The following is a 26,781-nucleotide window of genomic DNA, read 5'->3' as shown; positions in this document are numbered from 1 at the left end:
AAGGTAGCGCGAGGGACGAATCAGTGGTCTCGTAATATAATATCTATCGACCGTATTTCTGGAGTTCCCATTGTCGGCTGTACAGGGACATCAGCTAGGTCTACGAGTGGATATACAATTAGCAATGGCAGCTTACTTATCGAGTGGGCAGACTGTGACAAAATCGTAATGTCAGCTTTGCCATTTACCAGGTACAGTGATTTCTAGCTCACCATGACGAGTCTTGAGCCATCGAGAGATACAGTGGAAGTGGAATGCATGCTGAAGCTTTGTCAGCATTCTCGACTTTTGTCTGCACAGACTGGAAGAGGGCAAGACGAACATTGCAGATACCCCATGCGACCGTACATCCTGTCAGTGTCAATGTCAGCTGTCGTCTGCTCGAGAAACAGCAACGCTTAGCTCACCTTCGTTGTCCGCCCCTTGGTTCGCTTGACATTCGATGCCTGCACAAGTCCTCTCATGAGCTTCAACATTCTCTTACAGCCGAAGTAGCGATGATTGGAAGCTTCAGGAGCAACAGTGTTTGTGAGGAGATAGGTGTGTATGACTCACAGAGGTCCATGATGTGGTTTCGGCAGATAGCGCAATTATCAACGACGATATCTGGTTGAAGTCAGCAATATTTCTCGTAATTTTGAAAAGGTTCAGCTAGCTCACCCCAAGCCCAAAGAGCGACTGCGTTCCACTACGATCCCCCAAGAGCGAGTCAGCTCATTTGTCACATCTCCAAGACCATCGAAGCATATAGTCGATGACTCATATTCACTCAACATACCTTCTTCACTTCGAATCTAGGCTTCACTTCACCTCCTGCTCCAGCTTTCACAACTTTTCCAGCACCGCTCGCTGCGGAAGATGATGTCGGTTCGTCCACGTCCATTTTCTCTCTCGTCTCTCTTGTGTAGATCGATATTGTCCAGTCGTGTTGAGTACAAAGGAGGAAGGAAGGATGATGAATGATAGAGGTTGATGAAGGAGGACCGACACGGTGAAGAGTGGAGGTTGAACCCGAGCGAAGCGCGAGGTGATGTGATGTGGCATATTTGGTCATTGTGGCGAGTGGCAAATGTTCCCAATGACTGGTCGGGTCCTTGTTTTCATCCTTGAAGATGAAGTACGCCTGCATTTGCATGCAAGGAAGTCTGGACCATAGCTTGGCAAGAAGCAAATGACAGAGCAAAGAAGCATAACGATTCCTGCATAGCGGTAGTGATCCTCTCGACCGTTATAAACGGGAAGATCTGTACGTAGTGATAGATCACCGACTTGACATGAAAGTCATCAGACCAAAATCATGGGCGGATCTAAAGTCAAAAGAAAGTATATGCTCAGAGACAACATACCATGCAGTACCATCGCGCATGTATTGGTATCGTGTCACCCGACGATCTGTGATCGCAATCCCGCACCACAGCTTGGGTTGCAGATGCGATTTGGCCGGATCACCTGGTTACTTGTGAAACAACATATATAATGGACGAGATATGTCTGTCAGCACGATGAAGTCCATAAGGATCATTGGACTAGCATTCATCTTTGCGATGACTCGAATTGTCCCCTACACGACGACAGCAATATAGCAAAGTTTTTTGACGCCGTTTCCCAAATCGCAAAAGCCTGATACTGTTACGGTGAAGATGAAGGAGAACAAGACTGTCGAGAACGTTACCGCCACCATCGGTGCGGTCCTGTGGGCGGTCCAGGTGGGTCTTAACCCCAAGTCTAGATGAATTGTCATCTGTGTCGAGGCTATCGCTTACGAACGCTCATTCTTTTGTTGTGACCGCCACGCTAGGGCGTTCCGCAAATATGGAAATCGTATCGTACCAAATCTACTAAAGGGTTATCGCCCCATCTGATGATGTGAGCGTCTCCCTTCTTTTCCCCCTCACACCACATACAAGGCCGTCGAATTCCCGTATCGCCTGCAAAAACCTTTGTCGACTAATTTCATCGGTATTCGTGCTGGTCGATAGAACATGGTCCTTGTCCTCTTTGTTCTTCGCAACATATACAGTCCCGAGACATCTCTCAATCCCAATGACTATCCAACCTCATATCTCATTCATCTTCTTCTCCATATCCTGGGCGCAATGTCTGTACCACACCAACGTCGAGTTCCCTTCCTCGGATAGTCATGATAGTGAAGAAGGAAGAAAAGACCCACGTATTATCCGAAAGACCTTGATATGCCTGGGAGTATGGTTGGTGTGCTGTGGCGCTTTCGAAGGAATCAGTGTCCAGCTTCTCTGGGTGAGTGGACAGTTTGTGACCAGGCTCGGGGCCAAAGCGACATTTGCCCCAATCACTAACAATCTGGCTGTTCGATGATTGGGTATGTTAGATTGGTAAGAGAAGCGGAACAGAGATACCCATGACGGTATACTGTTATACCTCTTCCGCACTCTCCGTCATTGGACTACTGTGCGCCATTCCATCCCTCGTTCTCGACGGGTCGCAAGAAGCTGACTTAACCAATCGAACTCCGATAACTTTTCGATCGACACTGGTATGACAGACCGCAATACTATGAGATATTCAAACTTGGTCAAGTACGAGGCGTCAGCTGGGGATTCGTCGCTATCGATATTATCGGTGCCATATTTGGTATGATCAGTCTCTTCTTCAGAGCCAAATTCGACATTGCAGCTTTCGTGAGTGACTTCGCTCCAATCTTCCTGCCTGATAATCACTATCTCTTCGGCTTACAGGATAAAGACAATACCTGACGGGATATCGTAATCTTGTGGTGATCAGGTCGTTTATGCCCTTACTGCTGCTATGATGACGCTCATCGTCGTCCTTGCCCTCATCCTCAATCCTCGGGCTACCAAGAGACGTAGATTGGACCAGAGCAGCACGATCGTAATCCCCTCGGCTGTCAATACTACAGTGACTCCCTCCACATTCGTGGACGTACCTCTGCATGAGAAAAACGAAAACGATTCGCATGAGCCTGGATACCCAGAGCCTGTCACGCGCCCTAACGGAGCGATGAATCCAGAGCTAGGTAATCAGGCAGAGTCTCCGATGACCCAAGTCCATGAAGCAGATAGTCTCCATCATCTTGCTTATATCTCTCCCGCCAAGCCATGACAGCTTCGACTGCGCTTCTGCTATCCCGTATTGCTTTAATGCCTTCTCTAGTACCGGACAGTTCTAATCCTTGACTGGATTTTTGCAACACACTGCAACAGGACAATTATCCATCTATGTATATCATTCTTCCATCTACTGTATCATGCAAAGTCCCCTGTATCCCGTCTACTTCGCAGCCTTTTCCTCCTTGTGGATCTCGATACCGGGTCTCGCACCCAAAGCCTGCTTGATGTAACCGTACATGATGAATTGGGAACTGACAAGACCGGCAGTCATGACTGGAAGAAACAAACGGTGAATCAGCTTGAGACGTCACATGGTGCAGAATGCAAGCTAAACTTACTCATTCTTGGTCCGAGACCGGCGAAGAGTCCCTTCACTCCTGCCTCTTTACCCAATGTGACTAGTCTGTAGACCATTGAGCCCTTGGGTCCGTGGCCCTTGTTGATTTGTGATAAGAGAGTGTCGGCGGGCTATGGGAAAAGCGAGGTCAGCTAAGAGTCCCACATGCTATGTTGACGCTTCCGAATCACTCACATGACTCAGAATGGCCGCCGCGAAACCGGCAACGATACCTGATCCAAGAGTGATACCAAAGCTAGACGTAGCTGAGAGGTTCGCCTTGGTCTCGGGTGTCATTTGGTTGTAGATGAACTCGGTACATCGTTCGTTGACCGTGAATTGACCTAGACATTGCCATACCTATCAGCGGGTCTTCCCACTGGAGCCAAAGTTCAAAACTCACCGATAGCGTAGGGTACTTGCTTAGCCAAGATGGGGATGAAACCAGCATATAAACTTGCGAATCCTTCTGTGCTTGCGATCTTGGTCAAACCAGAGACGAGACCGGTGGCGTACTGTGATGGCTTTGTCAGATGCCATCTCTCCCTATAAACATGGGCGAAATTGTAAACTGACTTTGGGGTCGGAGACAAGTCTAATTCGTGTAGCTTCTAGAGGTGTCAAGAGGATGTCTGCGAAGAATCTGAGAAGGGTATGAGCAAGTTGCAAATGATCTTGTAAGTCTTGAGGCCGCTTACTCTGCGATGGCTGCACCTCCGAGGTAGATTGCTGTTCTGTTCGCAACTGCCTTTTCCTGACTACCCGACAACTCGACAAGGTATTTTTTCTGCGCATCCACAATCAGCTCAGCTCATATGCTTGGTGTTTTTCGGTACCAAACTTTGGAGAGAAGAGCAAGACCACTCACAGCCGCTTCGTAACCTGCGAACTTGGCACCACCTTGGAAGAGATATCCAACGGCAGTAGGACCGAATCCTGTCAGAAGACCTTTTGTACCTTCAGCAGCTACGATGCTCCTTCCTCCAGAGAGAAGGGAGAATCCCTTGAGTGCTGGGTCGATCTGGATACGAGTCTTGATGACGTCGATGGCTGGGTACGTGGATGGATCAGCTCATGTAGCTGTGGTAGGACTACAGACAGCTGACGGTAAACTTACGTGTCATGGCACCGTGAGACCTGCAAAATGACTTATATTTAGCTTGCATTCCAATGCAGACGAAAGCGGAGGGCTGAAAAGCTACTCACAAGGTACAGCACAAAGCACCAGCCGTGAAGAAGATTCCATAATCCTTGGATGTGAAGTTTGGGGTGAGAGGAGAGCTGGTCACGTCCCTCGCGACTTCTTTAGCTTTTTGAGCGGCCATGGTGGGTGAATAAGGGGAAGGGTCTAATCTATATGACGATGAGAGAAGGGGAGTATTGTGTGAAGTCTACAACAACAGATATGCAACGAAGATGAAGATGAAGGAGAAGATGTAAAGATGAAAAGATACCAGATTTATGAATGGTCGCAGTGTTGTTGTCGACGTCGTTCTCAATCCGATCCAAAACTGAGTTAATGCGTTGTAATGACGTATTTCTATTTGCGGCCACGTACTGTACTCGAGTACCTCGTTCCTGGATTCGAATGCGAATGCGATAACAAAAAAAGTCAGAATGAAATCACTCCGTCGGTCTACGCGTCTTTACATTGGAGACCTGCATCATTCATCATTCATCACTCATGTAACAGCATACGATGTCTGCCATCACACACTGGGATCGATTCCAACTCATCCTCTCACAACTCCCATTATCGTCATTCTGTTTGTGCTTCGGTAACTCACCGCCATCCCCTCCCCTATCTGCACAAGATGGCGATGAGCTAGAGAATTTGATGGGCGGTGCTCGAGATGGAGGTGATGATGGATGGGACAACGAACTGGAAGATGATGCGGTGATGTTGAGGACGCCTCGAGTGGCTAAGGAACGGAAGATGAAGAGTTCTATCTCGCACATGAAAGCCGGTCCGAGCACGAGAGGGAATCAAGAACCACCGTCATACAACACGAGAGTGTCGCTGCTTAGATCGCAGTCCAGACAGAGTGAAGGAGGTCTCTCCTCAATTGCTGGATCAGCAGATGAAATGCGAAAAGACCTGGACGATGATGCCACACCTCTTGATCAATCCACACTCGCAAATCTCCCCACCCTCGCAAAGCGCTACGAACCAGATCTTACCCTTGCCGACATAGAGAGGGAAGAAGCAGAACAAGCAGAGAGGGATCGTGAGGCTGAGATCGCATTATCAGCTTCGGCGAAGAGACGAGTGCGGGAGGAAGATGAGTTTGGGGATTATGCGAGGGCGCAGCAAGGGCAGGAGGGAGTTGCAGAGGCATCATTTGGTCTAGGCGAGGCGGAAGACGAGGATGGGGAACATTGACATCAGTGTTACAGAGAAGTTCCGAAGTGCAAGGTGAACAGAGGGAAAGAGCAATAGAGACTGTTTCCAGCGCGGAGGAAGGTATGTCGGATATTACGAGACAACAGTTTACGACAATCACGAAAAGTATGCATACTTCACGACGGACTTGTTCTACTACCACCAATACTGACACGATTTAACTGACTGTGGATTAACCGCCCGAAGTCCAGCTCCACCTGGGAGCTGTTACCTCCTATCCGACTTATATAACACACCCTCCGTTCACGTAGCTTTCAGTACCTCGGCACTACCTCCCTCGTGGTCCTCTTGTAGTGATAGTATCCATTCGAAGGGACACCGTGGGGAACGCCACGAGCTCCTTCGCCGTTGTTCGCACGAGTGACTGCTCCGTCCCAAGCCTCTGCGGGCCAGCGAATGATGAACACGCTGTTGTCCGGGTGAAGTTTGAGCTACGTTCTGCCAACCCCTCGCTACCCACTGTAGAATCGAAAGAACACAATACTCACATGATCATGCATAGAGCAGCCGTCAACCCCATCCAGATCTAGGGGAAGAGTACATTCTGTTAGCACGATCATACCCTGGTTACACTGGAAAACAACTCACCGCTGAACCGAGCTTCACATCCACATTCGCCACTTCGAAAGCACGATGGGCGACACTCCATCCGTAGATCGAGAATAGCCAAGCGACTACAGTCAAAGTGGTCGCGACCATCTGTAATCCAAAAAAGAGTCAGTCACCCGTAAGCCAGATCGTTCGATTCGTCGGGCAGAACGCCATCACGGCGAATTAGACTCACCATCATGACGATGAAAAAGGTCCTGTTTCCAATGGTCCGAAGTGCCCTTGACTCGTGCACGAATAAGAGCGGGAGGATACTGAGGGTGGTGAAGAAGAGGAAGATGAAGGCTGAATCACAACCAAGGGTGTTAGCGAATTTAAAACGATGCAAATGAGAGATTGAGAACGCTTCGAGTTTGACGGCCTGAGTGGAACAGGAAGGGGGACACTCACCAACGGCCCATAGCATCATGCCGCCCGTCAAAGCCTTGTTCACTTGAGTTCCATACCTAAGCGACGATCATCATCAGCCGGATAATAATATCGCACACGAACGTCAAGTTGAAAGACAGTCAATGGGAAACTCACTCGTATCCAACTTTACTAGGTAGACAGTATCCTGGACTACACCATCCGAACGAGCCGAACGTCGTATCCCCCTCAGCAGCAGGGAGCTTGAGGAAGTTGATCGACGCAATGAAGGGTGACGAGAACGTGATCAAGATTCTGCGAGTTTATCAAGTACAATCAGCGATGCACGGACCGAAGAAATATGCAGAACCCTGGAGTAGGCTCCACCCACACTAGGACCAGAGCAGCAAAGGTGAGTGTGAAGAGGGCGATGACGTGAGCGCCATATGGGATCCGAGAGGTCAGAGAGCTCATCGCGATGACTAGGGTATGGGTGCTCAAGAGAAGCTAGAAATCTGGGGGAAATCGTTCAACGTAGAATGTCGATCAACGTGGGTCGAAGCGGTGATGGTTGGAAAGAACAACGAAGCTCTTTGGATTTATGTGTATCTGTGCCAATAAAGAACAACAACACTCTGATGATCGCTTCGGGAGAGCGAACAAAAGCGTTTCTAAGTGATGAAGGAACAACAAACTAATTGACCGGAGAGATGAAACCAACCCCCGTTTGTAACAAGAACAAAAAGACGTTGGTTCTTGGAATCCCCCGTATTCCGACCGGAAACACGACTACCGTGTGTATTCGTACTGAAGATCCGCTGCATTCATGGTTATGCACTTTCGTTCAACATACAATGCTGTTGACACAGTGTATGTATGCATATACACGGAAGGATGCCTTTCAACCCTCCCGAATGATTTCTTTTCCGTTTTTGCCACCCATTCCCATTCCAAAGAGGTTTCAGGCACAAATCCAAGGTTACTAACCCTGTTCTTTCTCTTTTCTTCTCTGCTCTGGTATGACCAATGTAATGTTGGTGAGACAAGACTGAGTGTGTTATGCGTACGAACACAACGCTCTCCAGCATGTGTTATACAATACGTCATACAGCTCGAGTAACCTTACGTTTCCCCCGTGACTGATTTCCTTTCCACTCTGATCAGGAAAAGATTACGGTGCTTCCGCCCTCTTGGTTTTTTAGAGTTGGCGGAACCCCCTATCTTTCGTCTATGGGGTTTGAACCAACTTTATCCCCCTATCGATTCAATAACCATGATTTCATAGCGGGATGTCCCTAGTCAAGTGTCATCGGGGCGAAGGCCACAGTATGGCAGCTGTATAGTAGATGCGATGTCAACAACATTGTACCATTCTTTAATCATCACCATTCTTTTTTGCTAAACACCACACAGCGTAATACTTTTATACATTTCTTGCTCACTGCATATAACCAGTATAGTGGTAGTAGCTACTGGACTATCATTAAATCCCGCTGCAGTGCTTAATAATGTTCAAAGTCGCTTTCTTCACCTTGTCAATCGTCCTTTGTTTGATGATCGCTGGTCGATCAATCATATCCGAATTCCGCATCCTATTCTCCCTTCTTGCCGTCCTCTTGGTTGTTGTTGATCAGAAGCTGGTCTTCCGTGAGTGCAGTGACTCGACATGGGGATACTATCGGCTCAAGAGTAGTGCAATAATCCTAACGCATTGCTCTCTGCAGGGAATCGAGTATCTTCGCCTCCCGCTCAATCACAAGGCTCCCTTACCGACAACGATCCACTCCCTCACTATTGCCACTATGTCTCACCCAGCACAAACCCTCACCCACGTCGCTCCGAGTCTGCAAACACATTCAGTACCATGTCTTCCCCCCCTTCATCCTTCATGTCCCGCTCATCGACAGAACGAACCCTCGATCAGCTGTCCATCAATACAACTGCCACTTCCGTATCATCTTCTTCCGAGAACGGTCAGTTCGTACGTTCACCCGCTGATTATTTCCCTTCACCCACCACAACTACGACACTTGGTGTTGATGAAGAGAAGACTGTGAATGATGATGAGGTGGTCCTTTCGGCATTCCTGGAGCTCTGCGGTCTGTACAAGACGGTCAAACTGCCCACAAAGGTTCGTTTCGATTACTACGATCCCCTTGACGATGTGGGCTATCGCGAAGCTATGATGGATAGTTTTACGAATCTGGATCAACTGAGGTCCAAAGATAGGTGTCATGACGGATGGAGGGATCTAGATGTGGACGAAGAAGAATTGTTGGAGTTGGAACGAGCTGTAAGAGAACAGGGAGATGTGGTCATGCCACTGGAATTAAGAGAATTTGTATGTCATATTTCTTGGTAAAGTTTCGTGATTCAAAACAGATTGGTTGTGTCTTATGGTACTCTGTCTCATGCACTGTAGTCGCGTATTGAGATCATACTGTAAGAAAAGAGTAGCTGACAAGATGATGTGTGTCTAACTTGCTAGCTCTATGGGCCTCCGTCAACGGGGTCTCATATCAAACCCACTATTTTCAGACAGATCCATCACAATGTCTCTCAAACCACTTCATCCTTGATATCATTCCCCGTGCTTCCGATCATAAAAGAAGATTTCGAACTCGGTCGTCATCTTGAGGAGATACCTAGACGTGCTCGGAAATGGTGTGGGAAAATCGGATGGATGGTGAACGGTTCCCAGAGTGAGAATAACGTTAGTAGGAAACCGTACGTCGTACGAGAACATGGATTGAATCTTGAAGGATTAAAAGTGTTGGAACGGGCGGAGAAGAAATTGATCAGAGATCGGAAACGTGCTTTGAAGATCAAAGTTGCACATGACCTACGAGGTCAGTCATCACGGACAAAATGGACAATCGATTCAGTATTGAGAAAGAGGGACAATGTAGTTGGACAAACTCAGCAGCCTCCGTTAGTGACGTGCGGCACGACCGGCGTAATCAAACTTTCGCCACGACTAGCTGATCTGTATAATCAGCATCGAGCAGGATGAAATGGACAATCGCATTTATAACGTTGTATTCGTATCCCTGGAACACACAAATGCATTCCCTTGTTGTACAACATGGATTCTCTGACCTGTTCTGTAATACAATGTTTCTAAATTCGCGTGACTTATCCCCTAGAAACCGAATGCCAATTGCGCACGGCTGAACACGGGCGGTTTCCATTTTAACGCAGCAGGGTTGATGGACCGTCTGACTTTGCTCATTGTCTTTTGATGTTGTTCGAGGACGGCGTCGGTGAGATGGATGATATGACCACCTTTGTAATACTTGATCATCTGGAGGGCTTGACATCTGCAGGAATAGAACAAAAGTCAGCTTTGTTTGTACCAAGGACACACTGTCAACACTCACGTGTGCATGATATCCCCGTGAGTGATCGATGTCCTCTGTGCAATCTCGTCCAGACTGATCTCGTCATCGCTCTCCAGCAACAGATCCACAATCTTCTCCTGCCAGTACGCTCTATAACCCAGCAGACCCAAATCCGATAAGGGCTTTTCCGGACTTCCCAACTTGCCCTCAACCTTTGATAATTCATACGAGAACTCGATCAACAATCGACCATACCCTTTACGCTGATGTTGTGGTAATGTCAAGATACAAGCGACATTATACCCTTCTGGCGATTCTTTCTCTTTGGAGAAATATCCGATCAGATGACATCCGTAATCGTCCTTGATGGTCATGCAATAATACATGAACGGATCGACATCGTAATAGAGCGTTTTGTGATCGAGGAAACATTTCGATATCAAACATAGATTTCGACACCACGTCCGTTGTCTACGACCATCAATCTCGAAGAAAGAAATATTGTCATGTCGATAGATCTCGTTACCTGGCGGATGAAGTAGGGTACATTTCGTTCGATGTCGCTTCAGCTGGGTGAAAGAAGGGTAGAAGAGGAGACAGAATTCGCAGATATAGAGTGTAGAGAGATGGGCGTATTCGATCGGGTAAGGCGAGAAGTACCATGTTTCTACTTCGTGTTTTCCTATTGACAGCTTGTTAAGGTTCTTGACTCGACTGATCTCGGAATGTGACTGCGTCATTGATCCTGACGTTCGTAACTTCTCGATTTCCTGCTTCTTCGAGAACACCGGGGGAGCGGCTTGTGGATTTGACGGCGCGGAAAGGTCGACCTCTCCATCGGCATCTGCACCTCCATCTGACGCAGCAGACATGCTAACATCCCCATCTGCATCCGTTCCATCCTCTTCCCCATCAGCGTCATCTTCGTCTTCCTCGTCCATGCCTGGTTCAGCCTTCGCTCTTCTCTTCTGCGGGACCTTTCCAGACGGCGCATCTTTTCCTAACGGTGTTGCTTTCCCAACAGCTGAAGCAGCCTTTGTAGCTGCTTTCTTTAACAGACTGCCTGTCGGTCTCGGCGAACCAGTCGCTCGTAACGGTGTCACCCCACCCGGTGTCGCCTTTCCCGGTCTGTCCTTCTTCTTCGTAGTCTCCTCTTTCGTTTTCGGCCATTCCATCTCCTTGTCCAATATCAATCTACTCCCTCCTACCCATTCATCGAGACGTTTGTTGAATTCGACGTAATGGACGTAATATTCCGTATCGTCGCGTGGATCTGGTGGTGGGGCATCTGGAGGAGGGGGAGGTGCGAATGCAGATGGTTTGGGCTTGGGTCGAGTAGATAGGACTTCAGCTTTTCGTTGTTCTGCTTGTCCGTTCGGTAATGGTTTCACAACAAAGATTTTGACTCCGGGTATGACATCCTATAAATCACAGATATGCACTGTCAGCGTCACGATTGTGATATCGATGAATGACAGGACGCTCACCTCAATAGTATATGAGCCTGGAGCTGCTACTGTTGGAGCAGGTGAGCCGGAATCACTACCGGTTGCCCTTCCACCCCCGTGTGGAGTGGAAGGCGTTGAAGGAGCCATGATGAGAAGGTGGTCGCCGCTGGTCGTATCTCGGCCGCGAGAGACGCTATCGAGTCGTTTGAAGCGGTGGGATGTAGTTTGGAATCTACTTGCTCAATGTGAGCAGTTGTATGAGTAAGTTGTTCCTAAGATTCGGTGGATGATATCGTGTGAAAGGGATGAAAACAAGGAAAAGAAAGAGAAAACGACGAAAACACGTCTGTCTGCTCGAAGGAGGTCTCTGCGAGTGAGTTCTCTGTTATCACCGTAAATTGATTCCGAACGTGGCACCATCCCGTTTACGGGGCCACGCAGTAGCAGCAGTCAGTCGGGCTGTTGATCTTTAGGTGCTTACTTTACCGGCTGCGACAAGTCACGTCTATTTCCTTGTCATCCACCTTGAATCACAATAGCGATAACAACAACCTCTTACAAAGGCTGGACTGGGCACAACATATCGGAATGCTGAGATAGTCAGCCAGCATGTCATCCTACTTCCCCTTCTCCTCATCGTCGAGCTCCCTAGTCATTCCCGCGTCCAATGTCAATCTCGACGATCCTCATCTCGAAGTGACGGTCACACCCTCCGCATCTGCGTACTACGCCGGCGAGACTTTCTCAGTCACCATCACCTTTCGAAATACGAGAATACCATCTACCGATGCTCAACATCCCAGAACGCCTGCGACGGGAACCTCCGCAGTAGATGTGAGAAGCGCTGTTTCTGCACTTCGACAATTACCACCTTTTGATCCTCGTACGTCTGCACCGGTGCAACAACCACAATTCCCTCAAAGACGAAATCAAATAGGTCTGAACCTACCTCCTGTCCCATTGCATCCGGCGGAAAGTAGCTCTGCAACTAGCGTAAACGCAGAAGCAGGTCCATCTCGAGCTCGTACTCCACTCTCAATCACCTCCACTCCCGTGGTGGCTCCAGGCGGACTGGATGCCAATTACCCTTATAGTCCAGGAGCGAACCCATCTTATCGTGCGCCAGGATGGACGGGATCAAGACCGGGATCGCCTACCAGAGAGGGGACCATGAATTTCAGGAGTCCAGATGGATGGGGTAGGAAGGAGAACGGAGGGAAGGAGATTGGACATTCGAGACGGTCGAGAAGCTTGGCACTAGGGAAGGGGACAATGAGCCCACAAGAACTCGTCTGGGCTCTGGGTGGACAGCCAAGTGAGCTTCAGAGCATTAGATGCCTGCTCTCATGTCTGTTCGTGATGCACATCGCGTATACTGACCATATGCTCGCTTGCAGCTCCTCCGCCTTTACCGACCAGACGGCGTCCAGGCGGTCCTAACATTCCTTCCACTCATCCTCACTCTCGCAAGATATCAATTACGAATCCCCTAAACCCTCAGAACTCGGGAGAATCGTCTAGCGTTTCCTCGCCGCCTTTGAATCCAGTACCGGAACGATGGCCTTCCAATGATGCTGCACCCTCCCGTCCGACTACCCAAACAACCCCTTCTTATAGCTCCGCTAGTACCTCTGCTTCACAATCATTTACCACTCTGAACGAGGAATCAGAAACCTTGGCGCAACGACCGCTGCCACATAGTCGGACGCCATCGTACTATAACGCGTACGGGGCTAGCTTTCTGGGCTTAGGTGATCAGTCGCAGGCGCCAACACCTCCACCTCCAACCCATCCGTATATACGTGATAGACTACCTACTGAACCCAGGGGGACAACCACTATTCTTTGGGCGTACACTCGACTCGTGGCGCACTTTCATCCCTCCAACTCTTACATTCCTCCAGATCCATTATTACCCCTACGTTCATTACTTCTTCACCAGCCGGTCGGTTCTGGATCTCTTCTCACTTCAACCTCAGCATCTTCCAATACTTCTCATGCTCCATCAAACTCGTCCTCAAGATGGCAACTCAGCTTTGGGACGGGGACGATCGGTAATGCGACGCAACCTAGTTTGACGGGTAGTCTATTTGGTTTGGCCAAAGAACTGGTCATGGGTGGTGGTGGAGGAAGCTTGGAAGAAGAGCGAAAGAGAGTGTGGAACATGAAGGATTTGCCGGTCTTGGAAACGACTAGGAGCTTGTTAGGTGTGGATCTGAAGCTGAAGGAAGGAGAGAGCAGAGAGTGTGAGTCCAGAGCAGTCATACGTGCTATGCATGCATGCTAATATTTGAAAACCTCGTCCAAATAGTCACATATACCCTACCGCTGCCTACAACACTGCCGCCTGCTCATCGTGGCAAAGCATTTCGCTTCTCTTATGACTTTGTGGTTTCCTTGACTGTCGCTCTTCCAGGAGGTGGACATCGACAGAAGACAAAGGACATATCCGTGCCAATCCGGGTATGGGCCAATGTGTCAGGTGAGTTGTCTGCTGGTATCGATGACTGCCAGTAAGCTGAGAAGAGCCATTGATTCAGTTGGTCATCCCTTTCGGACATACGATGTATTGCGACCTGTGATCCAGACCAAGGAAGAGGGTAATGTGCAAGAAGCAGAAGATATCGACGAGGTACAATCTCCGCTTCCTCCCCAGGAAGATCATTCGACCAATATGGCTCGCCGACGATCCAGCACCGCTGAGAGACATCGAGCAAAAACAGGAGACACTATGGACTCGCTCCAAGTCTACGCACGACATCTGCTCGACACTCTCGACATCAATTCTGGGTCCGACAAGTCTTCTCCGCGTACTGCACCTCTGTCTCCAAGTCGAGCCCGACCAGCCCGTTCTCGTGTCGTCTCGCCATCTTCTGCAGCATTTGAACTACCACCAACATCACCGTTGAGTAGAGGTGAACGGGAAAGGACTAACTCCGAGCTGTTGGAGGTCCCGTTGAATGGTACGCCGGTTGGCAAGACAGGAAGAGGGTTCAAACCTCGAGCTGGAACTATCGTGGACGGTGATGATGAGCTGGTGGAAGAGCTGGGTGACGAGGGCAGTTGTGGTGAGGCAGTGGAGATTCTCAGTAGACATTCGCCAAAATGTAAGTTCAAGAGATCACATTGTCCCTTGAAGGAGTTGCCCGCTGACATCGTGTTCGGTGCAGCTTCTTACGATATTTCGAAAGATGGCGAGGTCGTCGCTGTCCTGACGCTGATCAAGACGACGTATAGACTCGGAGAGACTGTCTTGGGAGTGGTAACTTTCAACGATCCTCATACAGACAGGCGGGTCCTCAAGGTGAGCTCCCTTCAACGCTGAGCTTGATGAGAATCGTCACTGATTTCGCGATGTTGTAGTTCTCCGCCTTTCTTGAATCCCATGAGCTCATCCCAGAACCACTCCTCCCTCCTCCGTCCACCTCAGGCCCACCAAAGCAACCGCCTCTCGGGCGTCTACATGCCGAACATCACTCGTCCTACGCTCTCAGTGCTTCAAGAATAGCATTCTCGCTCGATATCCCGTCTGACGCGACGCCAGCATTCAGTCTGGCAGCGGGTCAAGGTGGGAAAGGCGGCTTGGAATGGAGAGTGAAATTGAGTTTCACGGTGGCAGTACCTCCACATCAACATCAACATCATTCAAAGCAAACGCAAATGCGAAATGGACAACAAGGGAGAAAGAGTTTGAGCGATCGTGATAGGGATGGAAAGAAGAGGAATGAAGCTGTTCATCTTTTACCTTCGTCGTCATTATCATCGACAACTTCCGGTGATACGGATAACAAGTTCTATTCGGCGTCAGAAACGATGAGTCCGCTCTTACCTTACCCATCTCCAGGAGGAGGCCAAGGAGAAAAGATGATGAGAGGTGGAGGATGGCATGAGATGAGGACGGAAGTGGTGGAATGTGAAGTACCTGTCAAGGTTTTGGCAGGTAATACGGCGTTTGTAGTCAGACCTTCGGTCTATGTCATCTAGAGAGTGGTGATCTTTGATGAGAAGAGGCGTGCGCAGTTCTCAGTACGCGAGGTGCATTGTGAAGTAGTCGTTGTAGATCAATCGCATGGGATATGCATCGAGAAGCAAGTTGTATAGGACCTACTTGCGCATATAAGCCAGTGCCACAAGATGGAATGACGTGGAATTGTCAGAGGAGGGGATTGATAACGCGTACTACACGCAACCACGGAACGTCCCAAACTTCGACAACGAAACAAATGTCTGTGTCAATGTATTTGTCTGTTGAATGTGATCTTCAACATTGATCGATATTCGTTGACGTTTCGGTTCACTTCAAGGTGCTCAGTATCTACTAGACGCAGCGAAGTCGGTAGATACTGAGCATGTTTCTGATCGATATGTGAGTCTCGCTTTCTTTGTCGTCATCCCATTTCTTCCTTCTCATCACCCATCATCCACCCCTTCCTTCCCCCAACCAGCTGAGCCTAGCCGGCGGCACCACACCCCCCCTTGCTTCTCCTCCCCTCTACTACCTCCGCTGTCCACCTGTTGGTGGGATTCCTTCGTCCCCACTCGCCCTTGCTGCCCACCTATCGGCGGGCATCTTCTCCACCCCCCGCTGCCCACTCATCGGCGGGCAGCATACGAATGACGATTTCATCCTGAGTATATTATATAGGAAGTGCCATCTTATGCGAATCTGTAAAAAGACGAGCAATGCTGTTTCCAGGTTTCTCTGAAAATCCCCCCTATCCACTCTATAAGCTTTTGTTGGATCGATAAAACACAGGATGTCGGCTGACGTTTTGAGTTGATTCAGGTTTTGAGTATAGATGATTTGGATAGTAGTTGATTCGATCATATGGTATGCATTTTCTGAAGCGCACGTCGGAGCGGTGTATGTTGTGTCATTTGATCGGTCTATGCTGTCGTTCGTCCATTCGATATATCTGGGATCAATGTCTGCGCGATGATCCGTGCAATCATTATAAAGTTCCAGCTCCGAATGGGGGAGAAACTCCCAGTCGAGATGTCGGAGGCGGATGACTGTCCGACGCATCTCGATCAATGATCAAAGCACACACTCAATCACCCACACGGAGCGTCGTCCCGCTCCGTCCAGTCCCTCTATACTAGCACTTTGTACAATCATATGCTCTGCCTTCACGTTGCCACGCCGTCGCGGTCTCCCATGCATACGGCCTCTTGCTATCCTTGCCCGGCAGTATGCTGCCGAATATCCTGCATAGACTAACGGCGTCCAGTGACCTTGCTTTTCTATACCCATCACCCAGGCGCTGTAGATCCGAGTGGTAGTACGTGCTCGTGCTCGTGCTCATGACCGCCGGAATTCATCCGGAATACTCCACTGTACTAAAATCAAGTGGGGACTCACTCACGCACCCACACTAGGCAGGCAGAGACACACGCACGTCGATCGGGCGTCACCGACTCATGCACAATGATACTCTCTTTGCCGGCCGACCTGCCCCGGCTTCAGTCATGTAAACTCGTATACTCAACTCGTATACGGAGCACCGTCTCGTATATATACGAGATGCCAAGCCGTGCCAGACTCCAATACAGTGATGATGTCGGTTCGGTTAAATTTATGCTTTTCTCTCTTTTTTTATTTTCCGTTGGAAATTCATCTTTGGCGATGCGATTCTCGTATATGGGATCTTATATTGACGCAATAACTCAAAGTGAGATGAGATGTGACTAACTTTTTGCCCGTCTCCATCTCTCCATCTCAACTCTCGTGTCTATCTCCACAGGTCAACTCTAGTCATCTGTATAACAGTATAGATCATACCATAATTGTTTGACAACCACTACGTCGGACCTGCTTCTATTCCTTGTGTATCTTTTCTCATCTCGATAACAATCATCGTTTCATCTCGGCACACGGCCGGCGACCTCCTCGTCCGACGTCTGTATCTGTATCCAACTATAATAGATCCCAAAAGATCTCTTTCACGCGAATTCGACCTAGCGAACGAGTAACACCTCTCAGGCCTCCGTCGCGATGACCAACAAACACGTCACCGAGAACGTACTCGGTACGATCGGTGCGGTACTTTGGATGGTCCAGATCTTACCCCAGATCGTCAAATCCTATCGAGAGAAATCGACAGTTGGTCTGAGTGGTTCGCTCATGTTGTGAGTGTGGTGGTTGTCCTTCCCCAAATTCTTCTGCTACGGTTCTGCGAGAGCGAGTGGCACATGCAATTGCTGCCTGCCTGCCACTTGGAAGCGGAAGCTGAAGGACGACGAGATCTTCCTTCCTCCAACTCACTCATGGTAACCCATGCAGAAGCTAGAATGACAATGTTCTGCGATTCAAATTCAGAGCTAATGCTTACAATGATCTCTGCCCCCGCAGCATATGGGCGCTCGCATCCCTCTTTCTCGGCTCATACATCGTCGTCCAACGCCTTTCTATCCCACTCCAAATCCAACCGCAGGCATTCGGAGTCCTAGGCGCTATATCATGGTGTCAATGTCTCTATTACTCGGGACGATTATCACGAAATAAGACGATAGCTGTTTTCGTGGGATTTTGTGTGATTTTCGCGGGCTTTGAGGCAGGAAGTGTGTACGCGCTTTGGGCAGGACAAGATAGAGGTATTACTTGGCCTATCTTGATGTATGGGTACATCTCGGCGGTCCTTCTTGCCGTCGCGCTATTGTGAGTGCCGACTGGCCGTTAGTCTTTAACCAAATAATGCGAATTGTCAAGCTGATCCTTGGTCGACTGGTAGACCGCAATATTGGGAGATTTACAAACTTCGTGAAGTCGTCGGCATTTCAATGTTGTTCATGATCGTCGATATCCTCGGTGGTGTTTTCTCTTTCTCAAGTCTTTTCCTTAGAGAAGAACTTGACGTTGCAGCGTTCGTGAGTGCCCTCCCTCAAGTGTGACATCTTCCTATTTCTTCTTTGACTGACCATTCGGCTTTCTGTATGCGATTCTAGGTATCATACGCCCTCGTTGTGGTTCTTGACGCAATTGTCATCCTACTCGCTATAATTCTCAACCCAATTGCTAAACGACGACGAGCTCGCGAAGCGCAAGCGCTCAACGGAGCAGAACAAGGCGAAGCCAGCTTAAGCGCAGGCGACGGAGTCCTCGGGACCGATATCGTAAACAGCAATTCGACATTACATTCCGTTGGAGGAGAAGGAGGGGTCACAGAGAGCGAAACGAAGGGCAGACCATTGAGAGCGAGAGCGTTATCTGTCTTGGATCCGAGACAGGGACAATTTGGAGATAGGGAGACGGAAGAACAGCATCGGCTTGAAAGGGAGAAGGAGAAGGCGGAGCGGGAAAAGACGGAACAATATGTGCGATGATCATGCTCGTTGGCGCAATAGCGCACAGCGGAGGACAGGGACTTGCGAAGTGCTATAATTCACAAAGTCAAGAAAAGGATACCAACTCGCCCAGTATCGGTCGTCCACTCCATCACATCACATCTCAAAAAACATCGAGCATCTATCATAACGATCATAATCAGCATATCATAGAATCGCAACATCTCATATATTTACACATCTTATAGCTCTCTCATCTAGGTATAATGCATCATTCATGTCATCACACATCTTGTCGTAAAAGTAACCGGAAGTCATCGTCATTGTTTCTTCCAAATCAGGCTGGCCATTGTTACGGTCGTGAAAGACGCAAAGCAAAACGCGACCTTGTTCACTCCCAAGAAACTGTCCATAAACGTAGCGATACCTATATCTAATTGTAATACGAAAAGAAAAACAAGTCACCTTCCCTAACACGCCTCGCACACATCAAAGTCTTCTACAAACTCATCAAGAGCTGTAGAATTCTATATCCGGGGAAACGAAACGTCAGCGACTCCTGCCACAGAGGAGACCAATGCCAGCGGAGTACTCACTCTTGTTAACCTGATGAATCAACATATTCAAACTAAACGCCGCTTGACCATCAAACATATCCAATCTCTCCTTGTTCTCATATTGCGCTCCTAGCAAATCTTCCATCCGAACTTCATCTTCGCCCATGATCCCGCCTGATCCTGAGGACGAGGACGGGCAGGAGAGCTCGAGCTTGAAGACGCCGACTTCGTTCGAGGCGATGACAATGTATAGTTTGTCGAATTGACGTGGGGAGAATTGGTTGACAGAAAGAAGGATACCTATTAGAACGCATATGGGAATCAGTCAATGTCAAGAACACCATAGGGAGGAGCAAGCCGAAAAAACTTGGGGTGCGAGGTCATGGTGACATGGCGACGTCACTCACGCTTCTCATACAGCTCCGCAGCGGTATACTTGTAACTGCCAAACTTGGCTTGCTTTCCTTGTCTCTGTTGCGCCTTCTGATGTCGATACTGCTTACTCATAAAGGTGGGCTTCTTCTTCCTATTCACGAGCGACCACCAATGTCGTCAGCCAATTCTCTCGGAATCTGATGGCAATTGATAACCGCAGAGACCGCACTCACCCTTTCGCTTGCAACTCCGCCATCGCTCCATCAATATAATCATGATAAGCCTTGACCTGCCCTTCAAACTCGGCCTTCTTCTTGCTCATGTCCTCGTGAGCCTTGATCATCCCGGCAAGATTATCCTTTCTCATCTTTCTCAAATGATGTTTCTGTCTGATATCACTTGCGATGGAGACTAGTAAACCTTGAAGGTTATCGGATCGGGAAAGACGACCAGCTCGTTCGAGCTTCATGCAGAACTCGATAGCACGAGATTTGACTTCGTGGAAGGGTAGGCTGTAAAAGAAAAGTTGGTTAATAGATGCTCAGAGTCGTAGGGTAAATGTCAATCTCTCCACCAAGGGAGCAATACATACGATCGGATGCTTTCGATTTGATACTCTGCCTCGACAGGCATAGGAGGCAAACCATGCTTTGCCAATCTTGCATTCTCCAAGGCGATATCTCGATGTACCTCCTCGATCCACATCGCCTCGTGTATCTCTTCAGGTCTACTGACGAGAACATCGAACAAGGTCTTGCCAGTCTGCACACGCAGAACGGCAAGAACATGACGCTTCGCCTGGACCCAGTCCGCCTTTTCCGCTGCGTTGGGATCACCAGCTACAAGCGTATCTCGATTAGCTATGAATACAACATGCAATTTGACCACATGGTGATAGCTCGCATCGTGCTACTCACGTTGAGGTCCAGCAAGTCGGTTAGTCAGCCGCAAGTTGACCGTCGTCTTGCTTCTGTCATATTCGATGGGTGGTCCTTCCAATTCGGTGAGGATGCCAGCGATCGGATCTTTCTTGTTGCCAGCGGTCTGCGGTCGTAGTCAGCCACTGATCCATATATGTTTGTCGTTGTGAATTTACCAAAACTGGGACTTGCTGTATCAAAACACTCAACATTCCGTAAATGTCGGTCCTGGTGATCTTGATAGGCTTTGCCTCGATTGTAGATTCGAACATCTCATGAGCGTGAAATTGGGATTCGGCATGCTCAACGTCCGCCACTGCGTGACGATATGGTCAGCATTTACTTGCTTATCATAATATGAGTGAAGAGCGTGACGCTGAAGATAAGCAAGACACCCACCATCCAAGATCCATTCCCTGAACGGCATAGCTGCCGTATTGATGAAAGCCTCGAGGGGGGTCCTGATCAGTCTCTGATCTGGCGTATTTGTGTACTCTTGCCCAGCGATGTGAGTAATCAGGTTGGCGATTTCGGCAAGGTTGCGACGTTCGATTGCACCAACACCTTCAGGTGCCATACCATATTGCTCGGGAGCACTGGAAAGCGATCAGTCCTGGTTTCAGACATGACTTTGCTTCACTTACACAATTGCTGGTAGGATGAAGGGAAGAACGACAGTTCTAGCGACAACAGGAACGAGCTCTTCGTCTGTTGCTTCAGGGAACTTGCGCTGTGCGAAGCAGAATCCAATCAGTCTTGTGTAATGAATGTTCGCTATCTCAAGAGAACTCACCTGCAGTGCGAGCAGAGCTTCACGAGCAAGCAGTCGGATAGTGTACGGCAACTTGTTATGAGACTCGATCAAACCGGTGATCAAGAACTCCGTTAGAGCTCTGAGCTCCTGCAGATCTGCACAACGATGACAATAAGCTCCACACAAAACATTCCTCACCGTTCGTCGTCTTCGCGGGACAGTCTCGTTCACTCACTCCTGATGAACAATGCTCGAACAGTAGCGTTCTCCTGCAGAATCTGATCCGCATTCCTATCCCTTGGCAGAGTCGATGGCATACCCGTCTGGGTTTCTTCGGCATTGATGATACCTTGGTAGATCTACAGCAATGTCACGTCACCTCAGCGTCCGACATATCTCGGGGTCCGAAGAACGGTAATCACTCACGCGAACTGGATCTGTGCAAAGATCAAGGTCCGAAGCGTTCACAATCCGGATGATGTGGTCGTAAAGCACTTCTTGGATGAAAGGCGTCAAGACAGGCTTGATATACTGCACTGCGACGGGTACGATTGCGAATCGCGAGTGGACAAGATCATCAAGTGTTCGCGCTCGAAGGATCTCCTCGTGGACCGACAGCTTTGTACGAGATGAGCATCAGCCTTTTGTGCACTTCGTACAAAATTGATCAGGCCGCGTGTCACTTACCTGTAACAGCTTGTGGAACAGGTATTCTTCCCTCCTTTCGTGTCCGAAAGCGAACAAGATCATCGTCACAGCCTCCACTAATCTCCTCTCCTTCTCGGCAGCGTCCGCAATGTCATCGCGACTTAGCTCTCTGAGAAGCCTGGAAATGTATTCAGGTTTGGTCTGAAGCATGAAGAATAGCTGTTCGAACAGCTCCAATTTCCTCTGGTTAACCCTATCAAGGTGTACGCCACCTGTGAAGGGATCGTTGTTGGGAGACTGATAGGTGGCTGCCTCTGCTCTGTGCTTCGCTCTCGCCAGTTCCTGGAAGGTCATCTTGTTGTTGATGATCAAGGCGATTTTCGTATCCAGCTCCTTCACTTCGGTTTCGAGGATTTGGTTCTCTCGTATGAGGTCGACTACCTGCCCTCTTAGAGATTCGATGCGGACTTGATCGGCGAAATCGGATTCCGTGTCGTCGAGCAGATGCATATAGTTCTGAATGGTTGGTACATCGACATCTTCTCCAGTGATGAGCTTGTCATACATCTTTCGCTGAACTCGGCCTCGCCAGACGGACTGAATCTTGACAACCTTGTCGACATTGCGATGGATATGGCTCGTGTGGACGTAGTGACGTCGTCGAGCAAGGAAACCTCGGATGAGAGATTGAAGGAAGACCAGGGCACCGACAGTCTTGCCGTCATGCAAGTAGTCGCGCCAGAATCGGTACTCTTCTCTCGCCAAGTAGCCCCTTGCGACCGCCTGGAAGCCAATGACATCGGGTTGAACGAACTCGAGTTTCTTCTTCTGTTCTGTCGTTTGCTTCTTCGCTAATCTGGTTCGCAAGAATGCTTGCAGTCCGCCAACGGATCCAGCGACTTCCACTTTCGACAATGCTTTCTGCATGTTCTTGTGTGCTTGCTTAGCCAGTCGAGCTCGTGCCACCGCTTGCAATGAAGAAATGGCTGGTGCAGATTGCTGAAGAGTCTGGGTAAAGGCGCGCTTCTTCTTCCTGGCTAGCAGTCCTCGAGCAGCTGCTTGGATACCGACAACGTAATCTGTAGCATCGTCCATCTTCTGCTCTTGAGCTTTGATTCGTCGTCGGACCAAGGCGCCCCGAAGTTGGCTCTGCATTGAGGTGAAGGTGGCAGTCTGACCTTGAATAACATGCTGTTGTTTCGCAACAACTTGCCGTTGAAGACGACCTCGCAATGCCGCCTGGAGTGAGGAGATCGATTTCACGACTTGTGGTTGAGTGAGGGTTGTTCGATGGGTTTGTCTACCTCGTCTAGCCAGATGGCCGCGACATTGAGATTGGAAGCCGGTGATGCCACGCACAGACTTGTCCAGTCTATTGCTGATCAAAGATCTCCTGATTCTCGCTACCATCCCTCTTGCCTGAGCTTGAATCCCTACCACTGAGACCTCCGAGGCATGTGCAGCTCGCACTTTAGCAGCCCAGGCTTTGCGTGCCATATGGCCTCGGGCAGCAGCTTGGACAGATGTAGCGATATTCCGAAGCTGATGTCGCTCTTCCTGCTCTGATAGAAGAGCTCGACGACATAAGGTACCACGAGCACGAGCTTGTAGTCTAACAATGATCGGTTGCGCGAGTTCCAGTTGAGCATACTTCCTCGATATTCGCATGCGGACAAGACGACCGCGTAGGTTGCGTTGAAGGCCAACGATTGAAGTCTCGCATTCAAGCAGTAGTCGATCACGTTCTGCAGCGGTACTGTCAGCTTTGTCTCACTGTGTCATGGGAGTTTCACGGACTCTCATCTTCAGTCTCCTCCGGTTCCTCCGGCTCCCAGCTTGCTTCCTTCGCCAGGGTGTTCCCGACATCACCAAAGTTGGGCATGGGCACCCCTTGCAAGCCCTTCTGAGTGGCGGCGATTTGCTCATCTGGACATCACGTCAGCTACTGTACCTACATGACGAAGGAGTTCCTGAACACGTACTAGTAAACTCGAACTGTCCGACCAAATTTCCAATTCTCTCTGCGCGACCGAGACGTGCAAGTAAGTGACTGTGTCGCGTCCAAGAGATCAAAGTCAGCTTGACTGATGGGCTTTCACAATTTGTACGTACCTCAATACGTGAATACAGAAAATAACCTTGGGAATGTTCTTCTTGTTGTACAGATCTGTGAGCTCAAAGATAAAAGTCTACAATGATCGTTAGCTATTATCACAGCAGCAGTCCAGCACCGCTCAGCATCACTTACTTCTGGCATCCCGACATTTCTAACAAAACTGAGAAAGTAATTAATGTTGTCCGATTGCTTATAACGATGTTTCGATTCCTGCACGACTTGGGTTAGCAGCTGTTTGGCTTCGTGAGGGAATCACACTCACCGTCCAAATCCTCTTGACAACCGCTTCTCCCTCGTAAACCCTTGCTAATTTAGCCAATACCACACCGTCTCTCAATCCCTCCTCCATTTCCGTGACTCCGAAAGGTAGTTCTTCCTCCAAACATCCTTCAATCCATTGCTGAGCTTCTCCAACGTGACATAAATACTCGTATGATCCCAGAGCGTGTCGGTGCTTGTCCATCCAGTTGGTCTGCGCCAATCGTCGAGACGGCAGAGGTGCGGGAGCCATGGAGGCAGAAGAAGCAGAAGGCGGCAGACTAGACTTAGTCAATCGGAGACGGTTTGACATACCTGTTCAGCACGATCAGCTGAGACATCAATCTCTGTAATGTCGTAGCTGACTCACCAGTCACACCATCATCACCAGATTTCGCTGGTCCTCGTGCGGGCAGACTACCTACAGCACTCATTAAGCCTTTCATTTCGGCGCCTGTTAGTTCAGCCCGAGGTGAAGCCGCACCAATAGCATCTTTGAAACCGCCTTTGGGAGTGAAAGGGATATATGCTGAACGTCTCTTAGAGGTGGGCGTTAATGGCACGCTCGTAGTGGACTCTGTCTGACGGTTCTCTGAGAGTGAAGGCGTAAGGATCTCAGTAGGGCGAGAGCTGATGGGAGTAACGGCTTGAGTTGGAGTGGGCGGCTCTCTCGATGTCGGCTTCGTCGCTGGCGGAGTATTCTCGGTCTCTGAGGCCATCTTGGGGACCTCGGACGTTCGTCCAAGAGTAGATGGAACTCTTCGTCCTTCTGAAGGACCCTTTCCGTGTCCAGGCGAGCCCTCTCCGTCCCATCCACCCTCTCCTGAGGCGATTCGTGGAAGATGTCGTCCGAGCTTTCGCTTGTCGGTACGACTAATCGAGCCATACTTGTCCTTCGTTCCTGTACTGGAAGCGGTCAGACCATCTCCGGGAGGAGCCACCGGTGCGTTAGACGAAGAAAGGCCAGATGGGACATATCGAGAGGGACCAGAAGCGGTAGGCGCCGTAACAATGGACCGAAGCGCTGATCGAGAGATAGTCGAGGTCCCGTCATTCAGCGTCGGTAGAGGTGTAATTGAGGGTGCGACCGCTTGCGATTTTGAGTCGACAGGTGATGCGGCGGGAGGTGGCGTAAAGAGGTCGGCAAAAGGTTGAGGAGCAGATTTCGCAGCCTTCATAACTCCACCGAACTCAGATGGTACCGCCGGACTCTCCTCCGTCTTCGACGGTTCGTATGGTACTCCAGCTGCTTCAGCCTTTGCCTTCTCCCTTGCCTCTCGTCGCTTCAACGCATTTGCCTTCGCAATAGCCAGTCTCTCTTCCACGGTCTGACCTTTGGCGGAAGAGGTGGTGCTGTCTCCTGTCGGGTTAGGTGAAAGCGCTGCGGTATGGGAAGATACGGAAGGAGATGCTGGAGGGTCAATTACATTGGGAGTAGAAGCAGCCGACGTAGTCGACGTGGTCGAAGGTATCCTAGCCGTGTCAAAGCTGCTTGCTCCGTAGACAGTAGCTCGCTTCGCCGCGCGTTGTGCCATGTAAGCGCTCCTATATTTCCCTCCTGCTACACCGTCTGTCGTCGATGTGTCGTTGGAAGCAGTAGTGACGACCGAAGATCCCGTGTGCTCTGGGACGATTGGGGTTGCAGATACTGATGACAGAGTACGAGTGGAAGGCGGGGTCTGGGGAGGAGGCATGGTGGTCGAAAACGGCGCAGGAGGGGAGAATGTGCTATTCCGAACTGAACGAGGTGTGGGCGGCGAAGCATCTGCTTGAGAATTTGCGTTGATCTTGGCTTCCCATTGGTTCCGGACAAGGTCGACTGACTTGGCACCTCTACCATGACCTGGAGTAGGTCTACCTCCCATACCCAATCCTAATCCTACTGCTCGTCCTGAACCAGAACGAGCCATAGGCGATTCGCTGGGGGATGTGTTCTTGCCGGGTGGTGATGTTGTGTTTCCATCGATCACCATCTTTGCTACTGCTCGGCGGATAGGTGTCGAGGGAGGCGACGCACCGGAGGCGCTTCCTCCAGCCAGTGAAGCGAGCGAAGTATATGCGTTGGAAGACGAGAGAGACGTTGTTGATCGATGTCCATTTGTTGTCGCCGGTGAAGATGTTCGGTTGAGTATACGAGTCTGGTACGAGAATATACTAGGTGATCGGCCAAGTGCCGCACCCTTGGGTGGCGATACCTCGGGCTGATGTTGTTGGTCGGACATTCGTCACAATAGTCGTTGTCGTCGTTGTTGTTGTCGTCGGTGTCGGTTATCGG

The 26,781-nt window shown here is 49.6% G+C and overlaps 10 protein-coding genes across 10 annotated transcripts; 5 read left to right on the top strand and 5 right to left on the bottom strand.

The window, feature by feature from the left end:
- Positions 1–43: 43 nt before the first annotated feature.
- CI109_100338 (RING-box protein 1a) lies at positions 44–1,054 on the bottom strand (the record flags this gene model as incomplete). The annotated part of the gene is made up of 8 exons (XM_032002997.2): positions 44–77; positions 137–152; positions 213–261; positions 323–351; positions 408–446; positions 556–606; positions 661–688; positions 779–1,054. 8 exons carry the CDS (start codon positions 1,052–1,054, stop codon positions 44–46), a joined length of 522 nt encoding a protein of 173 aa, XP_031862804.2.
- A 586-nt stretch (positions 1,055–1,640) lies between these two features.
- Positions 1,641–3,099, top strand: CI109_100337 (uncharacterized protein; the record flags this gene model as incomplete). Its single annotated transcript, XM_065966756.1, has 6 exons — positions 1,641–1,706; positions 1,799–1,866; positions 1,980–2,256; positions 2,348–2,427; positions 2,522–2,657; positions 2,761–3,099. The coding sequence occupies 6 exons, from the start codon at positions 1,641–1,643 to the stop codon at positions 3,097–3,099; spliced, it is 966 nt and encodes a 321-aa protein (XP_065822828.1).
- A 168-nt stretch (positions 3,100–3,267) lies between these two features.
- On the bottom strand, positions 3,268–4,769 carry CI109_100336 (uncharacterized protein; the record flags this gene model as incomplete). Its single annotated transcript, XM_032002999.1, has 9 exons — positions 3,268–3,380; positions 3,446–3,575; positions 3,640–3,788; positions 3,848–3,959; positions 4,021–4,087; positions 4,143–4,231; positions 4,313–4,494; positions 4,562–4,581; positions 4,651–4,769. The coding sequence occupies 9 exons, from the start codon at positions 4,767–4,769 to the stop codon at positions 3,268–3,270; spliced, it is 981 nt and encodes a 326-aa protein (XP_031862806.1).
- Positions 4,770–5,143: 374 nt separating this feature from the next.
- CI109_100335 (uncharacterized protein) lies at positions 5,144–5,827 on the top strand (the record flags this gene model as incomplete). Its single annotated transcript, XM_032003000.1, has 1 exon — positions 5,144–5,827. One exon carries the CDS (start codon positions 5,144–5,146, stop codon positions 5,825–5,827), a length of 684 nt encoding a protein of 227 aa, XP_031862807.1.
- A 275-nt stretch (positions 5,828–6,102) lies between these two features.
- CI109_100334 (uncharacterized protein) lies at positions 6,103–7,279 on the bottom strand (the record flags this gene model as incomplete). Its single annotated transcript, XM_032003001.1, has 7 exons — positions 6,103–6,256; positions 6,337–6,374; positions 6,437–6,547; positions 6,633–6,742; positions 6,848–6,903; positions 6,983–7,120; positions 7,197–7,279. The coding sequence occupies 7 exons, from the start codon at positions 7,277–7,279 to the stop codon at positions 6,103–6,105; spliced, it is 690 nt and encodes a 229-aa protein (XP_031862808.1).
- Positions 7,280–8,669: 1,390 nt separating this feature from the next.
- CI109_100333 (uncharacterized protein) lies at positions 8,670–9,818 on the top strand (the record flags this gene model as incomplete). Its single annotated transcript, XM_065966755.1, has 2 exons — positions 8,670–9,146; positions 9,294–9,818. 2 exons carry the CDS (start codon positions 8,670–8,672, stop codon positions 9,816–9,818), a joined length of 1,002 nt encoding a protein of 333 aa, XP_065822827.1.
- A 129-nt stretch (positions 9,819–9,947) lies between these two features.
- On the bottom strand, positions 9,948–11,741 carry CI109_100332 (histone acetyltransferase ESA1; the record flags this gene model as incomplete). Its single annotated transcript, XM_032003003.1, has 3 exons — positions 9,948–10,125; positions 10,186–11,567; positions 11,634–11,741. The coding sequence occupies 3 exons, from the start codon at positions 11,739–11,741 to the stop codon at positions 9,948–9,950; spliced, it is 1,668 nt and encodes a 555-aa protein (XP_031862810.1).
- Positions 11,742–12,203: 462 nt separating this feature from the next.
- CI109_100331 (uncharacterized protein) lies at positions 12,204–15,578 on the top strand (the record flags this gene model as incomplete). The annotated part of the gene is made up of 6 exons (XM_032003004.1): positions 12,204–12,909; positions 12,992–13,840; positions 13,906–14,076; positions 14,135–14,701; positions 14,765–14,898; positions 14,958–15,578. The coding sequence occupies 6 exons, from the start codon at positions 12,204–12,206 to the stop codon at positions 15,576–15,578; spliced, it is 3,048 nt and encodes a 1,015-aa protein (XP_031862811.1).
- Positions 15,579–17,589: 2,011 nt separating this feature from the next.
- On the top strand, positions 17,590–18,917 carry CI109_100330 (uncharacterized protein; the record flags this gene model as incomplete). Its single annotated transcript, XM_032003005.1, has 4 exons — positions 17,590–17,723; positions 17,947–18,252; positions 18,326–18,461; positions 18,540–18,917. The coding sequence occupies 4 exons, from the start codon at positions 17,590–17,592 to the stop codon at positions 18,915–18,917; spliced, it is 954 nt and encodes a 317-aa protein (XP_031862812.1).
- A 471-nt stretch (positions 18,918–19,388) lies between these two features.
- Positions 19,389–26,728, bottom strand: CI109_100329 (uncharacterized protein; the record flags this gene model as incomplete). The annotated part of the gene is made up of 19 exons (XM_032003006.1): positions 19,389–19,405; positions 19,475–19,735; positions 19,843–19,961; positions 20,044–20,322; positions 20,403–20,649; positions 20,728–20,854; positions 20,907–21,046; positions 21,130–21,326; positions 21,375–21,460; positions 21,524–21,639; positions 21,720–21,843; positions 21,911–22,102; positions 22,172–23,877; positions 23,930–24,058; positions 24,115–24,182; positions 24,245–24,321; positions 24,381–24,458; positions 24,511–24,821; positions 24,877–26,728. 19 exons carry the CDS (start codon positions 26,726–26,728, stop codon positions 19,389–19,391), a joined length of 6,126 nt encoding a protein of 2,041 aa, XP_031862813.1.
- Between the last annotated feature and the right edge of the window lie 53 nt (positions 26,729–26,781).

The sequence above is a fragment of the Kwoniella shandongensis genome, chromosome 1 (assembly GCF_008629635.2).
Source record: "Kwoniella shandongensis chromosome 1, complete sequence".
In the NCBI taxonomy this organism is placed as follows: domain Eukaryota; kingdom Fungi; phylum Basidiomycota; class Tremellomycetes; order Tremellales; family Cryptococcaceae; genus Kwoniella; species Kwoniella shandongensis.
The sequence above is the reverse complement of the archived record's forward strand: the minus strand, read 5'-3'. Positions and strand labels throughout refer to the sequence as shown.